General features: G+C 37.5%; 1 protein-coding gene across 2 annotated transcripts in view; it reads left to right on the forward strand.

Moving 5' to 3' along the window:
- The window catches only part of LOC128136359 (guanine nucleotide-binding protein G(q) subunit alpha-like), a 137,647-nt gene that overhangs the window by 84,690 nt on the left and 34,779 nt on the right, over positions 1-18,178 (forward strand). For both annotated transcript variants that reach the window (XR_008233339.1, XM_052775756.1), the window contains exon 3: positions 13,855-14,009. Coding sequence is in view for 1 of the 2 variants with exons in the window: in XM_052775756.1 (XP_052631716.1) it covers positions 13,855-14,009 (155 nt within the window). In the remaining variant the exon portion in view is untranslated. The remainder of the gene's footprint in view (positions 1-13,854; positions 14,010-18,178) is intronic.

Below are 18,178 nucleotides of genomic sequence, written 5' to 3' on the forward strand. Positions count from 1 at the left end.
ATTGTGAAAGTTGATATGATAGAATTCTGTACAGGATTATTTTTCATGTATACTTCCTTTTCTGAATTGAAACAGAGTTACGATGACATGATTCCCTTAAAAAGAACCTGCTCTTTGTTTCCCTGGGTCTGTCCTATGTTGACCATAGGTTCTTCTCTGGATCGTAAATGTAGTGAAACTTCTGCAGTTCCTTTGAGTAGGCAAGTGGATGGGGTGGCTGAATTTCTGAACTGCCTGAATCAACTGGCCATAACCTCTAGTCTGTGAAAGAGGCATACAGTCTTTTCAGTTCTAGCTGTTTGAATCCAGAAAGCCAAGCAAAGCTGTTATTCCTCTGATCCTTAAAAACGTCTGTAGTGCAAGACTCATTCAGGCTTTGTACAGGAGTGAGGCTCAGCAGGAGTTCTGTGCATCTGTACACTTCTTAAGTGAGAACTCAGGTAGTGAAACATTGTCCTTTTATTTATTTTTTTAATGTAGTTACTGTTGTATTGCAATGGTTGACTGAGATAGTGGATTCTTGTGGGATTGTGAAGTACAGCCAGTTATTTTGCTTGAAAATGGAATGAAAATTTCAGCATGTCCATGTTTGTATAACATTCTCTTCCATAAATTCAACTGTACCACAATACAAAAATATGATTGTGGAAAAATTTGTCATTATTTGCAACACTGTTATTGAGTACCATTCTTCAAAAACAGGTGCTAGGGCATGAAGCCTGCTATAAAGCTCTTTAAAACCTATGATACATGTAAAGTAGGACAAGGAGTAATTAAAAATTTCAGTGATTTATCCTAGCTTCTTGGGGAACCTAGGATAAATATTATGTACAATAGACAGATGTGTTGGTATCACTCAAGCACACAGGTTTAAGCTAGTCCTTGTTGTAGTTAGCATTAGAAAGAGTTACAGTTTTCAGATGTTTGTAGAGAGACTGGCAGTTGAATTTTCTTTCTTTTTTTTTTTTTCTTTTTGAACCCCTTCTAGTTTCCAGATCCTTTTTTAAAAAATTATTTTTTTGTGGGCAAAGCAGGTGGAAGATGCTTTTCAAGAAAGATTGTGAGGGGGCACTTTTGGTTTGTTAACTGTGTGGTCCAATACTTTGAATACTGTTTCCTGATGATGAGCTTGTCAGCCACATGCTATTGAACCATATGCATGATGAGGAACTGTGGTGAAATGGAAAATGCGTCCCTGACTCCAGGGTTGGCATTGTTCTCTGTTCACTGCTGTTGGGAACAGCTCTGAGCCTGTCCCAGTTTATACCAGCTGAATATATAGAGAGAGTTATTTGAGTTTACCAGATGCAAGTACACCCCCTCCCGCTTCTGTATTTACTGAATGTAAGCTCAATGCAGTAGTTTTAGTGACATCTACCTGGAGTTTCAACTGGGGTGATGCTATGAAGCAGTCCAATAGTTCGCGTTTTTGCTGTGTGTATATGAACTGGTTTAGCTAGCCTAAGAAACAATGGTGTATTTTCTTATGTGTGTGTACAATAATTACTTGTAGGATTACTGCACAGTAGTTGTTTGAAGATCTCAGATTAAAAGTGGTCCTCAGAAAAAAAAGTAAGAAAAGCTGAGGACGTGGATATTTTTCTGAAAACTTGATTGTATATACATGCTTGGATGTGTTTTTGAAAACATTCGTTGATAATACTATCTTTATATAGATAGAGCCATCATTTGGATAATTCATGTTAGCTGCAAAAACTGTTGTGAGGGGAGATCTTGTTGTCTAGTTTAAATCTGAAATGTTTTTGTTAAGTTTCTGTCACTGCAGATTTGAGTTATAATTGAAAATAGGTTTTATTACTAGAAAAAGATATTACACACTTGGGCTTGTCAATTATTAATTGTGAGGACTTCATGAGGATGCACATTGTTGCTAGTGACTATGTCCAAGAGAAAAAGGTTGGATTTAGTTTTATGTTCAGATCAGCAAGGTTAGAACTCAAATGCTACAGTTTGTTTTGAACCATTTCAAAACTTCAGTAGATATCTTTCACTACTTCCTTGGGAATCTTAAGGATTTATCTGAACCAAGGTGCAAATCTCAGAATTTTGACATCTGCTGAAAACCTTCAAAAATTTGGCAGTAAAAGTAACATTTGGAAAACAAGTCAAAACATGATGTTCTAGGACTACATCAGTTTTAAACTTAGTAGTAAAGTAACTTTGCAGTCCAGGGCTCTGGATCTCTCTTCACTTACATAACCTGTATTTTACTTGTTGCTCTGTTTTCTTCAAAGCAAAATTAGGCAAAGCTTGGAATACAAACTAAACTTGCTGAATTAATGTAGTACAGTCCTAATGTATATAAATGAATTCTGTAATTAAAGAAGTGGAAGGTATTGTTCACAATTAGAATATAATTGCATGTACATTTTTTAAAAAAAAGTATTTTATCAGAAGTGAATGTAATCAAGTAGGATGCTTACGCAGATTAACTTGAGCAATTTCAGAGCAGAATATCTAGCCTCCCAACAAGACAAAAAATTATTTGGAGATGAATTGCTAAAGAAGTTGGAAAGGACATGGTGGTTGCCTGATCTATAAAGAGGTTTCTGAAAGTCAGCAGTAGAATTTGTCCAACTCTACAAAACAAAAGTGTTGTCCAGAGAGTAAAGCAGTTTCTGTTTCCGGGATCCTCAACAGCAAAAATGACAGATTTTTACAGCACGTGTCAGGAAGGTATTCACTACCTACTCAATTTCAGAACCAATGTGTAAAAATTTCAGCTAGGGTGCTACATTTATTACCAGCAGGAGATGTGAAAGTGCCTAATTTATAATCCATTGCAAATGTAACATGCCACACATTCAAGAGTAAATATTAAGTATGATTTTTTCAGAATAGGTCTTTGCAACCCACTGTTCAGTTTTTGGACGTGGATGTCTTCTTCCAGCTCAGCTTTCCTAGCCATGGCAGTATTTGAAAAGTGTGCCTATGCAGTCATTAACAAATGAAGTTGTAATGCTTAAAATGATCTGACCTCATAAAAATGTTACCTAAGAAAGAAAGTAGCCGAAAAGTCCCCTAGAAATCTGGAGGACCTGCGTGAAGAGTTAGGGGTATGAAACTTGAGAGGATAAAAGAGCCAATCATTTTTGTTTAACAGATCTGACACTATATAGAGCATATTTTATTTTGTATCTAAAAATCAAGCAACTAGATCTAGTGACGAAGAGAAGGAGAATGAATAACTAAAATCTGAAGTTGAAATTTCTGATTCTGTCTTTCACCTCTGTCGTCAGAGAGAACATAGGGCAATTGACAAGATACTGAGTTATCTCCCATGGAGCCTAGATCTTGTGTAGCCAAGAGGGAGTGAGAAGTTCCCCCTGTCCCTTCCAGTGACAGATATTTTGGGGTTTAGCTGTTCTTTCTTCTCGGGCCAGGAACACAGAGAACCTATAAGGCTTGTGTTTATAAATGCTTACAGTTGCATCTACATTTTAATATAATAATGTAAATACAAGAAAATTGCATGCTAGAATGAGCAGGGAGCCATTTAGCTATCAGTTAAATTACAAATGTTTTGGATGAAGAACCATTTCAAATCTCTTTTCTGAGATTTTCCATAATTTTTTGGATGTTATAATTTTGGACACTTGCACATACAATTCTTGGAAATGAACTTATTAAATATGCTGTCCAGGTAGGTCCAAGCTTTTTAAAAACAACAGCCATAGAAAAATTAGACTCACTTCATGCATGAGATTGAAAATTTAGCTCTCATTCATATTTTTTACATTATATAGTATGATCGAGAAGCTAAAGACATTGGCTAAGGAAGATTATATTATTAGATTTATTTTAGTGTCTTTTCCATTCTAAGTGTGTTGATAAGGTTCTCTTTTTCCCACTTTGTCTTGTGACCTGATCTCAAACAAAGCTAGACAGTGAGTGTTTTTTAAGAATTGAAATAAATAGCAGTGTAATGAAACAGTAAGGTAGTTCTTCACTGTATTTCGTTGTCCATTAGTCCATTTGGGGGCTTCACAGAAGAGTCACTGTTGGCACGCATTTGGCAGCAAGCAGATGACTTGTTTCTTAAAGTTTCTGCTGTTTAATCCGGTTTTTCATTACGACTGTCAGCTAGGTCTGAAATCCTGTTGCGGAGTTTTTCTGAGAGAAATTTCAGACTCTATAGCAGTTTCTGACTTGTAATTCAGTTCAGTAAGGGGACAACAGTAGCCTGTGGCAATATCAGACTTTTGGGGTGTTTATCCCCTCTACTCCATTCACTAGGTGGTACCTGCTCTTCACAGGAGAGGGATGCATAAATAAATAAGCTAACCAAACAAAGACAAAAGAAGGTCTGTGTCTTCTCCTGTAACATCCTTATGTATCCACAGTTTGAGGTGGCTTCCCTGACCCCTTGTGTTTATCATGAATCAGGCAATTGAAAAACATGCAGTGCTTTCGCCTGTTTTATCCTTCCATTTTCTATGGGGTCATGGGTTGTCCAGGAGAAGATGACAGGCCAGTCTTCCGACTTCCAAGATTTTGGAATGCTCTGTGGGCATTCTTGCTCCATACAAAGGATAAAGAAAAGAGAAAGCAGCATTACTATTTTATGCCTTTTTGATTGATGAAGCTTTTCCTCAGAGATCTGGCTAATGTTTTGTTCTGAACACTGATGCTGCTTTACAAGAAAAAGATGATTTTAGTTCCTCCTGTAGCTGGAAAGATGAAATGGATATTTGGCATCAAGTGGTTTTTTTCCTGAGTTTATTTGGCTAACTGCTATTGTTGCCATAGTTAACCACTGTGGTAATTCAGTAAAATACTACTTTGAGTAAATTAGTAAAACCCAGCTTAATTTAAATGTACAAAAATAGCTAAAGAAAGCAAGTACTTTGTAGTAATATAATGTCAAATCATTGACAGAAAGGAAATCTTGTGCAAATCCTAACCACTATTAATGTAGTCCTACAGTGCCAGAGAGCCGAGTCTTGCAAGTATGAACCTTTTTCTTAATAATAGTGCTGAATTAAAAGAACTTTTTCAGCAGTTAAGTTTCTCTCTTAGAGCAGATTGTGTAGGATCAGGTATCTCCAAGTACCTTTGGTAATCCCATCATTTTCCTATTACTGCAAAAATAAATTGAAGAAATACTTTTCCTTAAGTCTTAAATCCATTCCTTCCTCACCCTGGCAATATCAAGATGTGAAGGTCAAGTGGCTTCAGTGTGTATTCTTGTAGGACCAGTGTAGGTCTTAAAAACACATGGCAATCCACGTTTTCCATATATGGTGTGTTTAGGTGGAATGAACATCATTATCGTCACCTTGTGTGCTGGAAGATGTATAATTCTCCTGTGTCTTGGTTAAAGGGAGTGATAAGAATATATAATTCTGCCTCAGAATTACCCTCTTCCCCATTCTGGAGACATACTGTTCTAAAACTGTTCTCCTAAAATTAAATAGTACACTTAAATAGCACATTATAGCAAAATTAAAAACTTCTGTGGAGCAGAGAAGAACCAAAACTGAATGTCCTGGTTTCAGCTGGGATAGAGTTAACTGTTTTCCTAGTAGCTGGTACAGTGCTATGTTTTGAGTTCAGAGCGAAGAATGTTGATTACACTGATGTTTTCAGTTGTTGCTAAGTAGTGTTTAGACTAATGTCAAGGATTTTTCAGCTTCTCATGCCCAGCCAGTGAGAAAGCTGGAGGGGCACAAGAAGTTGGCACAGGACACAGCCAGGGCACCTGACCCAAACTGGCCAACGGGGTATTCCGTACCATGTGATGTCCCATCCAGTATAGGAACGGGGAAGTGGGGGGCAGGGATTCGCTGCTCGGGGACTGGCTGGGTGTCGGTCGGCGGGTGGTGAGCAATTGCACTGCGCATCATTTGTACATTCCAATCCTTTCATTATTGCTGTTGTCATTTTATTAGTGTTATCATTATCATTATTAGTTTCTTCTTTTCTGTTCTATTAAACCGTTCTTATCTCAACCCACGGGTTTTGCTTCTTTTCCCGATTTTCTCCCCCATCCCACTGGGTGGGGGGGGGTGAGTGAGCGGCTGCGTGGTGCTTAGTTGCTGGCTGGGGTTAAACCACGACACTGAAAAACAAACAAAAGCAAAAAATAAATACTATTAGCAAGATCAAAGGCTGTGTCTTTGGTTTGATAGAGGAAGCTTCCTGGGTCTTGCCACAAAATAAATTTTTATTTTTCCTTCAAACCCTTTTAAGGACAATTTGTACATTAGGAAACTGGGCCTGAATTATTTGGCTGTAGAAAGCTAGGATAAATCTGTGAAATCTCTTACTTGAAGGAGAGTTTTCTTCAAATAATCACAGAGGCATTTTACTAAATTGAAGTGATAGTTTAGACAAAGTATATTTTTTACTGGGAGATGTGTGAAGACGTGTGTGTTTGTGTATGGGCATCTAGGTAAGTAACATGGTATGGTATGCCAGTTAACACTCCTGTGACTTGTGATGTAGACAGATCAGGTTTTGTACTCTTGTCAGTAACCTCATTAAATATACTTACAGAAGAGGTATTACCATTTGAAGGTAACCATTACTTTCTCCTACAGGACTGAATCTTAGTCTCAAGTGTAATAATAATCTAGCAGTAATTGCTGTTAATTAAACATTGATACAATTACACTTTCACCATTGGAAATGATTGACCTGCGAGTTGTGACGATTTTATGTAACTGCACTTGGTGGTACTTACGACCTTTGTGAAGTGCTTTGAGATCTTTAGGTTGAAATACTGTGTTACATAATACAAAAATTTAAAAGCCGATTTTCTGTTTTTATTTTGGAGATAAGAATTCAGGAAGATTTTTATTGTATTAAATCTGGAGTTATCAGTTCTTTTACCAGAGTTTTCTTGTAAATTACTCTGCTTAGAATTACTGCTAACAAAATTGGGATGAATGTCCAAAACCTAGCCTTCTTCACAGAGGAAAAAATGGCAAACACTTTAAGTTGGAGTTACCTAAGATCACTGCAGGACTGATTCCTTTTACTTCACCTGTCTCTTTGTCCTTTTCGTAGAGAGGCAATGGCTTATGGATGCTTCATTTCTCTTTTTCTCCATGTTTTTCTATTTTCTTCTTTGTTTTGAAAACCTGGTTTATTCTGTAGAGGTTGATTGCCAGAAGTGTTTGCTGAACAATTTATTTCAGTTGATGGAAGTATTACAATAGGTATGGGGTTTTGAGAGGGAAGGGGTGAATAGTGATAAAAGTGGTAATTCAGGCCATTACATGGATTAGATATTCTATCAAAGTAACAGTAATGTTAATGCTTATATATTTATGTTGCTTTTATTTGTTAGGCAACAGCTTAACAGTGATAGCCAGGCAACCTAAAGTTTATATATGGAAAATAGGAAAGCTGGACAGTAGGTAGAAAAATGATTGCACCCTTTGTTGCCCCATACTATGATCCACCATAGCAGAACGAGTCTATGTTAGCTTTGGGCTCTTGAGATCTATTTACTTCTAAACAGTATCTACACTGTGCCGCTGCAATTGCACCATCCTATAGCTTTCCTTTCCCTAAATAAACAAGGCATATGTTCCATCTCATAGGAGAGCATCTCATGTTTCATGCAGGGAAACTGTATTTTTATATACTTAATTTTCTAACTCAGCTAACTTTCTAAGAGTTATTCTACTGGGTGAATTAGTTATCAGGGAGGAATATAACTTCTTACTCTGCTGCCTGACATCAGAAAAATCTCATTTTGTTGCTATCAAAACCTTTTGTTTATAAAAAGAGGATCAGAAACTTCAGGATAGAATAGTAGGGTAACTTCAACAAAGCACATTTACGAAGGTCTGAATTCTGTATTTAAATTGTACACTTACTCTCACCTGTCTTCTCCTTTGGCATGACTGACGTGTCTCTAAGACTTGCAAGAGAACCTGCTAGGGTGACAAGAAGTTGTTTCATCGTGTTTCTCTTGCTGTGTTATTAAAACAGCTTTTTTTCAAGAAGGACTATAAAGATAATATGACCTTTAAATGTAGGTTTCAGAAGCCTTTTCTGTTATCTATATAGAAATTTTGATATAATCCTTGATAAAAGCATGCTTGAATGTTCTGGTTGCAGCCCTGTAGTGGTGACTGTCTTCCATGTCTGGTGCAGCTTAAAAGTAAGTAAGACAGCAAGAAAACTCAGGACTCTGATTGCAGTGTACTAATAAAGTTCTTGTTTATTCAGCTACTTCCTAAGCTTTCTCTGAGCCCTACTAAAGAAAAAACAAAAACAAAACAAACAAAAACCCCCCAAACCTCATACATGTAGATGTTCGTTATTCCAGTGTTTAGATACATAAAAGTTTTACAACTAGTGTTTAACGATGCATTTTAAATGGATTAAATTTCCAACCTAAGTCACAAGATAACTTGTTTTAATCCTTCTCATTTCATTGTACTGCCCATAAGCCATGGGTTAGGGTCCATTATCCTAGGCTTTTTACAGACAATGAGCAGTAACAAAAAAAATTTTCTTCATGCAAACTCATTTTTTTAGATTCTGTTAGATGTCTGTGGAATTCTTTTTCAAATAGTTATGCTATTTTTTTCTTTCCAAAGGTTAGAATGTGAAACAAGAAAGGGTGATAAATTCTGATTTAGGTAGTTTGATACCCTGTTAACCTTTGTCAGCAACTGAAGGGTGATTAGCATTGCACAAAGCCTTGTTTCAGCAATTCATAGCACACTTGGTTAATTGAATTACAGTTCTTTGGTATAGCACACCATGAAACCTTCTCCCTGTTCACCCTAGTCCATTCTGTGCTCTAAAGTTGCTCAAGGGAAGCAACATCCTCTTTACAGTCCTCTCACAAACTATTTTTTGTGGGCTGCTGTGTAAAAAGACTTTCCTACCTTGGTTATCAGTCAGAAGTTGCTGCTTTCTGACATGTTAAGGAACACATCCCCCAACTGTCTAGTTTTCAAGACAGTGAAATAGACTAGTATTACTCTTCTTGAATGTTGTACCTGCTTCAAATAGCTGGAGGTTTGCAGGAATCTGCAAAGCAGCATATCTTGCTATACAGCCCTGTAAGGCATGGTATTTGTCTGAACCATACTTGTAGATTACAAGTCACTGGGGTCTGAATCTGTAAATGACTCATGTTGTTGAGATGGCATAAATAATAATTTCTGCTTTTAAGCTGCACTATCAAGAATTCCTGTCCCAGGCTCGCCCCCCTGCAAAGAGACAAATCCATGGCCATGATGATGGTCTTTGTAATCACTTCCACTCAGCATCAGAGCTTTGAAAAAATTACAAAGATAGTAAGTAGAAAACTCACATGATGAAGCCTAGAGATTAAAAAAATAAACTTCTTATTAATGGATTGTGGCCAAAAGAGCATTGTCAGAAAGACCAGCATAAAACTATAATGCTATTTAAGCTCAGAATTAGTTTTTAACACTGTCAATAGTTTTCTGAGGGGAATGAAGAAGGAGAAACGATAGCTATTTTGGTATCTCCTCAGGCTCAGATTTCCTAGTTTCAGAATCCAATACTATTCCCAAAAATTCCAGTTTTCTGATTCTGGGATAATTTTTAAATACTTGTAGAAATAATGAAGAAGCTCTTAAATTTAGAAGAGGTGTGATTTGCTAAAAAGAATTGAATGAGTGTTTATAAGATTTCTGGGAAGTAATGTGGAAGTTGTTACAAGGATTCTTATATTCCCTGAAGACCATGGAAAACATTGACTGCTGATGTCAAAAGTGTATTGGACTGAAAAGTCACCTACACCATCTAGATTTTGGTTTTGGAACATTACAGCTGAACTAGTAGTTACATCTTAATGACCAGTTTTAATTTGGTGGTACTTACAGAACCCTTCAGTTGTTTCTGTCATTTGGGGGATTTTTTTGTTTGTTTTAATGCTTTGATAACAATTATTGATGTCCCAGAAGAGAGAACCTAAGAAGGTACAATTTTCTCATGGTCAACAAGCTTGACTTTTCTCTTCTTGACCACCCAAATGTCGAATTTTGGGTAAAGTGAAAGGGTTAGTAAAGATGAACAAGTACTCGATAACGTTTATAATTGCATAAACTGGTTTAATGATGAGTCCTTAGGTTTTTTCATGTTTGAGTGCTAACATCAAAAGTTATGTTCTGAATTTGCTATTTACATTAGTGGAAGGAAACTAAAGCCAGAAATTAGCAGTGGCACCACACATCATGCATGATTGATTATTCTTCTGCATTAAATTTATGCTTCTCCATCTCACAAGGTTTCACTAGAATTATTTTTGACTTGTACCAGGGCAAATGAGAGAAAAATTAAGCCAATAGATGAGATCCTGTATTTTGATCTCTGCCTCCGCCACCAGAAATTAGAAGCCAGCAAATGATGTTGCCTGACAAAGACTCTCAAAGAAAAATTGTTTTCTACAGGAAAGTATAGTAACTCTGGGATCAAGAAGGCATAGCTGAGGATTAATAAAGATTTGAAATCTATGTGGAGGGGCATTACTTTTTTAAGAGAAGCAGTACTGATGTGAAGAGCTGTGTATCAGTCAGTAGGGTGCAAGCTGTCATGAGTCTGCCCAAGCAAACCCCAGGGAAGCAGAATCAGTGTTCGCTGAGGAAGTGCTATTTCTTTTTAAAAAGTTGAATCAGTTTTCAGTTGAGGCAACTTCTTGGCATGTATTATAGTTTATTTTGTAAGTTTTGTCGCATAGTGCAAAGTCATATTAAGTGCATGTCAGAACACACAGAACTGATAAATAAAACAATGCAGGATCTTGGACAACTTTGTAGTAATAAGTCTAGATAGGTAACTGAATAAAGTAATTACCTTTTAAGATTTTCTCTTCTACCAATGTAGAATACTTGAGCACCTGTTAGAGAATGTTTAGGGAACTGTTGGAGAAATACTTCAGGTATGGCAGCTTTCAAGTGAAAGCTTTTGAATAGTAAGTTATTCTTTAGTTCTGTTAGCATTTTGGTATTGGTTCGCCCTAATTTCAGAGCTGAAGTGAAAAAAAAACAAAACCAGTATCTGAATATATTCTTTCATCAGTTTGTCTCAAGCTGTGAGAAAATATTCAGGGCATAGAATCATAGAATGGTTTGGGTTGGAAGGGACCTTAAAGGTCATCTAGTTCCAACCCCGCTGCCACAGGCAGGGACACCTTCCACTTGACCAGGTTGCTCAAAGCCCCGTCCAACCTGGCCTTGAACACTTCCAGGGATGGGGCATCCACAACTTCCCTTGGGCAACCTGTTCCAGTGCCTCACCACCCTCACAGTAAAGAATTTCTTTCTCACATCTGATCTAAATCTACCCTCTTCAGTTTAAATGCATTACCCCTTGTCCTATCACTACATGCCCTTGTAAGACGTCCCTCTCCATATTTCCTGTAGGCTCCCTTTAGGTACTGGAAGGCTGCAGTAAGGTCTCCCTGGAGACTTCTTTTCTCCAGGCTGAACAACCCCAACTGTCTCAGCCTGTCCTCACAGGAGAGGTGCTCCAGCCCTCTGATCATCTTTGTGGCCCTCCCCTGGACTCACTCCAACAGGTCCATGTCCTTCTTATGGTGGGGACCCCAGAGCTAAATGCTGTACTCCAGGTGGGGTCTCACAAGAGCAGAGTAGAGGGGCAGAATCACCTCCCTCGAGCTGCTGGTCACGCTTCTTTTGATGCAGCCCAGGATACAGTTGGCTTTCTGGGCTGCGAGCGCACATTGCCAGCTTTGGTCCATCTTTTCATCCACTAATACCCCCAAGTCCTTCTCCTCAGGGCTGCTCTCAATCCATTCTCTGCCCAGCCTGTATTTGTGCTTGGGATTGCCCTGACCCATGTGCAGGACCTTGCACTTGGCCTTGTTGAACTTCATGAGGTTCACACAGGCCCACCTCTCAAGCCTGTCAAGGTCCTTCTGGATGGCATCCTTTCTCTCCAGTGTCGACCACACCACACAGCTTGGTGTCGTTGGCAAACTTGCTGAGGGTGCACTCAACCCTGCTGTCCATGTTGCTGACAAGGATGTTAAACAGTGCCAGTCCCAATATGGACCCCTGAGGAGCACCACTCATCACTGGGTCTCCACTCGGACATCAAGCGGTGACCGCAACTCTTTGAGTGCGACCATCCAGGCAATTACTTATCCACTGAGTGGTCCACCCATCAAATCCATGTCTCTCCCAATTTAGAGACAAGGATGTCATGTGGGACAGTGGCAGATGCTTTGCACAAGTCCAGGTAGATGACGTCTGTTGCTCTTCCCTTATCCACCAATGCTGTAACTCTGTTGTAGAAGGCCACCAAATTTGTCAGGCACAATTAGTAAAGCCATGTTGGCTCTCACCAATGACTTCCTAATTTTCCATGTGCCTTAGCATATTTTCCAGAAGGATGTGCTCCATGATCTTGCCAGGCACTGAGGTGAGACTGACTGGCCTGTAGTTCCCCAGGTCTTCATTCTTTTGGAAGTACACAAAAGCAATAGAATACGGAACTGAACTTGATAACATATAAGATAATTAAAAAAAAAAAATTATCCTGTTTCACAAGAACGTTGGCTTGTGTTTAGTAAGTAGAGTACCATATCTTGTTATTTGCTGTGAGAAGGTAGGGACCCCTTCATGATTTGTCCAGAGATTGGGGGATGTGTGGACATGATGTAGAATAAAATACCCTTTGTTAGAACTTTGGAGATTTGGGGTTTGATAACAGAGAACATATGTTCTCCGTACCTCTAACACTCACATTTTTCATCTTGAACTTGGAGGTTTTTATTTCCTCTTGAGTAAACAACAGTTGAAGGTATATTTTGTTAAGTAGTATTAGGGATTATTTCGTATTAGCAACTCCAAATTTTAGACATTACTTTTTAAGAATATCCATAATTTATAGTACAAGTCGAAAGTAGAGACAATTTCTAATAATCTTGCCTTTCTTTTTTAGTAGGAACTTCTGTTATGTTTGTGGTTACATTAAGAACTTCTTTAATCAGTCTCTGAAAGGCAGATTCCTTCCCTCCTTTCAATTCTCTCAGCTACCATTAGAGTCTAAATCTGTCAAGTCGGTTAACTAGTCATCATTTAAAAAGCATGGTTTATATACTCTTAAGATTGTACCTGAAAAATTTAAAATGGTAGCTTTCTTTAAAATGAGCTTAATTAAATACAAATTTTAATGTGAATGCTTCATGCATTTCATCTAAATAATACTGGATTGGAGTAAGCAAAGTCTGAAATAGTGGCCCATATGTATATTTATTAATTTACTTTCTGTCATAATATAATATAATATTTAGCACTGTTTGTCTTTGAACACAGTGTATCATCACTCTTTCATAATTTACTCAGTACTCTTACTTATTCATTCACCATATACTTTAAGGTCTTCGTCAATAAATCTACATTACTGTTTTCTTCCTACACCATCACTAAGTTCGTTCACATGAATACAGATTTTGGTAAAATATCCATCTTTGAATATTTGGGGATTTTACTGTCTTTTCTATCTTTATGTTGTCCAAGTGTCCAGTTTCAATTGCTAGTGAGTGGTTCAGTTGGTAGAATGGATGGTCAGTAACTCTGTTCAACAGTGTCTTTTAGCATGAAAGGTAAATAATATGCTGATCCATGTTGAGGTCTGTATACTTTCCATAAAAAAGTGAAGTTTTTTTCTCTTCTTCCTAATTTCTAGAACTCCCTATAATGGTTGTTTACTTTTTCCATCTTCACAACCTTCTTCATGGTACTTGATTTTTCAAATTGCATGTACATGGCCAATGTGAAAAAATACTCCTGTTAATCATGTTCACTGTGTATGAGCGATCTGCAAACAGAAAATGAAGTAAATTCTACTCTTTTGTTTGTTTTGAATTAGGCTCATGCACAGTTAGTTCGAGAAGTCGATGTAGAGAAGGTGTCAACTTTTGAGAACCCATATGTAGATGCAATAAGAAGCTTATGGAATGACCCTGGAATTCAGGAGTGTTATGATAGACGACGGGAGTATCAATTATCAGATTCAACTAAATAGTAAGTATCTGGTGGCTACAAAGAACTATATATCATTTTCTGTTTCTAGCAAAGTATTTTTTACTCTTTAGCTTCTTATACTATATGTCTATGTACATGTTTGTATGCATATGCAGCACAAACATATCTGAATACACACTTACTAAATTGAATTCAGAGGATACTTTAAGGAGGGGAGTACATCTAGTTTAGGATTATATCTGTGTTTGTTTCACAGAATGACAGTCTGTGATCATTTGAAGTCTTGAAGTAAGATTCTAACTAGGGATAGTTAATCACTTATGGTTTTGTTTTCTTTTGTTAGACTTGTTCAAGCCCTTACTCCCCTCTGACATACACTCACAAACGCAAGCTGGAGAAAAATACTTTCATGTAGTATGACAGTACCAAATACTGGGAAGTGCAGTCAGGGTAGACCTCCATACAACTCATAAAAATTTTAATGCCCCAGAACTCCTTTTTTCCCAGGTTTTCCCCTTTTCCCTCACAGATTGCTTTAGCAGTCCTAGTGGTGAGGTAAATAGTACTAAGCAAGGGTTGTTGTGTTTTATTGAACTGCCTTTCTTTTATGGAAACAAAGGCTAAACTTTAAAGAATATGGCTGCCAGGAAGACAACAGGAAAAGCACTTTAAGTTAAACCCCGTTTCTTATAGATCAACAATAATAAAAATGTGTATGTGACTAAACTATGTCTGAAATGTTATGCCTCTAGTTTCTTGGGGCAGGAATCTGATAAAATAGCACTGTGAAATTTGACATTGGAATCTGAGGACTGCCTGAAGATTGACTCCGTGACATTCAGTTACTCTTCAGTAATGTAGCATATAGCTCAGATAAAATTTCTTGTCTGTTGTCAAAGAAATGGATGATCGTGAGGGATGGTGACCTTTTGATGTTGACCAACATTAAAAAATACAACATAGTTATTGAAGCTGTGGCAAAAACCTCCATGGCCTCCACATGAATTTTATATTAGCTAGGGAAATTATTCTGACCCCTCCAGTCTCCATTTGTCAGGTGTACATGGAAGCCTCCTATTGAGGAAGCACAGAAGAACAGAAGGGTACCATGAAGCTCCCATTAAGCTCATTGGAACAGGGCTATAGACAGGAGAGGTCTGGGATGACATTTATCTGCACAGTAGTCTGAGGATTCTTACCTAGCACAACACTTCAGATGTGATTTAGTCAAGACAAACTTACTAGCATCTTGCTGATGCAATTTAGGCAGATGAAGAGCTACAGATGCATGATGTAGGTCTCCTCAGGTTTGCTCTGATGCTATCACTACACCATGTTCTTCTGCTATATTTGCCCCATGCATAGGATTCCTGTTGTCCGATGCAGTTTGCTGTCCTGTTGAGCTGGTTACCTTCCCAACCTAGCACTTTTATCGTTTGTTCATGCATATTTTGCTGCAGAGTGGTACAAAGCACAGTGACATCTCTCTTGTATGGTTTGGATTCTCACTGTCCCCAAAGATACCGTACTGTGTTTTGGGTTTTAGTGGTAAGAAAACAAATAGAGTATTATATAAAGTAAAAACCTTTAGAGTGCATAAATGGTAGAAGGAAAATTTCAGAGGCAAGTTACTGACAATATACTTTCATATTGTTTCCATATTGAAATGAGTAGCAAGCATAAGTAGAAGGTGAAGCAGAGCTTGTCTTACACTTTGAATTTCCTGTATTTGTAGGTCCTAACTTTGTTTCCACAGCAGATGTGATACAGTTTTTAAAGTTGAAATAAATGTATGTATTTTGTGTGCTTGCCTTAGAGGCTAAAAATAGAATTACTTACTCTCCAAAGTAGGAAACAATCATCTGATGCTACTTCAAATCAGATTGTGCTGAATACCATAGTTTTGACCTAGTTCAGATGAAATTGTCACCATAGTGGATCTTTTGAGTAGTATTAAAAATAGTGGGGAATAATTCATTAAGTAGCTATAGAAGCAAATTGCTAGTACATTGCCTTGCAAAAGGTAAATGTACTAGTTGATTGGTTGTTTTTCAAGTTCAACATGTTTAGCTATTTAACATGAGTTTTTGCAGATTTGATTACTTTAACTGTAATCTATTATAGTTCATACTATGAATTCCTGCAAAATCTGTTTTAAATTAGAATTGTGAATCACTGTATATGAATCTTTAAAAGAGCCTCTTGTATATTTACGCTTGCAAGTAGAGTTTTTTCAAGTCTAGTAAAAGTGATTAGCAGAAACCAAAGAAACATTGTTTCAAAAATACAGTGTGTATGTTTAGCAATAAAACACCCATAGAGAATTTGCTAGCTTTAAATCCCTTTCAAAAAACAAGAAAACAAAATGCTTAAAAGTTACTACGAGGATTCACAAGGCAGTGAGATAGAAATAAGCACCCATTGACTTGGTGAGTCTTAGTAATTTCTTCTGACTTAATGTATAAACCAGAATGGTTTGTTTTCCACTGTATCTCTTGTAAGCGTATGTGTCAATATTTGTCAATATGTCACACACGTTCTTCATTCACCCCTTGCATGAGCCTCTCATCTTCTCAGTATTTTTCCCCTGTGTTATTGTAGTAGTAGTATTTTCAGTTTACTCCCTGTTTTGCTTTTTTTGCCCATCAGTATTATTACACATTGTCTTCCTAAATATCTTCCTCTGTATATTCTGTTTCTTTTATTGTTTCTAAATTCTGGTTTCTAATATATCCTGTATTTTTCTATACTTTCACTTTCTGTCATCTTTTGACCTGCTTTGTCATTGTTAGCTACACTTTTGATGTTTTTATACCCACTGCTAGTACCCTGGAAGAATACATCAGATGTGTGTCTACCAGAAAAGGGGAGGGGAGGGGTCTAAGAAAGAAAATTGCCTGCATCATGGGAGTTGATCTGAACCTCTTGGAGGCTCAGCATATACATTCCATTCTCTTCCCTTGCCATTGGATGCTCCAAAGGTTGGGTGTTCGTGTTGTTTTTAAAAGCAATTTCTAGACTTCTGTGTGGTAAAGTTAAGAGCACATCAGGTAAATAGCACTTCCCATATACATTACGGTGTGACTTAGCCACTTACCACTAAACCACTTCCCTTTAAGATGCTGTTCACAGTGTGAGACAGATGTAAACCAACACCACACTGTGGATTGCCTTAAGAAATAGCTGTGTGAGATGAGATCATTCAATATGTACTCTACAAGGTGTCAAGACCTTTACCCAAATGTAAACACATTACCAGTCAACAGTCTGATTATACCATGGCTTTTCAAAGCCTGAAGAAAGGAGAGGCAACAATCTTACTGTTCTCAGTAAGAGATACAGTTGTCATAAGTAGCATTTCATATTTATGGACAACTTAGGTTGCAACAAGAATTTGTGGAGGTTCATCACCATTTTTCCTCAATATGACACTAAGGGCTTTCCCTTCATGAAGAAAAAGTAGTAAGTGTTTAGAACTGGAAAGAGCAGAGCCTTGCTGAAAAACTTCGATTTTTCTGGCCACATGAAATGGAAATATTATGTGATTACGTACCTCCAACCAAGGACTTTCTAGTTGCTACACAAGCACTGAGGATATCCGTTTATTTTCCCTTGCATGTCTGTGTTTTCTAACACTTCAGATAATTAAATACAATTTTCCCTGATGTTCCTACACCACTGTGTTATCTATGCCGGTGTGTATTCAATACCCCACTTTGTTATTTAATGCACTGCTCTATTAGTTGTACATGCCATGATGTTCTCATACATACATGAGAGTCCTTCGGGCTTTTGTTTCTGCATTTGCTATCACCTTTAACAGCTTAGTTCCTACAGTTATACAGCTGTGCATATACCTGTGATCACGCAAGTTGAGTTAGCTGGACAGTTAGTACAGAAATGCAGATTCCAGTATTTTACACTGTAATAAAATCTCCAGGATGCAACTCTGAGGACATCTTCATAATATCACTGATTTTTAACAGGGAAGAAAGAGTTGAATCCTAACAATGTCTGCTTGTTAAAGTTCATGTTTCATCTTTTGTGAAACCATTGCGTGAATTGTAGTGCTTTGGTCATCTGGTGATTTTTGTATGACAGTATTCCATCTGAGTTGGAAGTTTTTTGTAACTTCAGCTGAACAATTAATTCCTTCATACCAGTCCGTTAAAAGTAACATCTTGCTTCCATGTTCCACTTCTGAAACA

The sequence above is a fragment of the Harpia harpyja genome, chromosome Z (assembly GCF_026419915.1).
Source record: "Harpia harpyja isolate bHarHar1 chromosome Z, bHarHar1 primary haplotype, whole genome shotgun sequence".
Classification (NCBI taxonomy): domain Eukaryota; kingdom Metazoa; phylum Chordata; class Aves; order Accipitriformes; family Accipitridae; genus Harpia; species Harpia harpyja.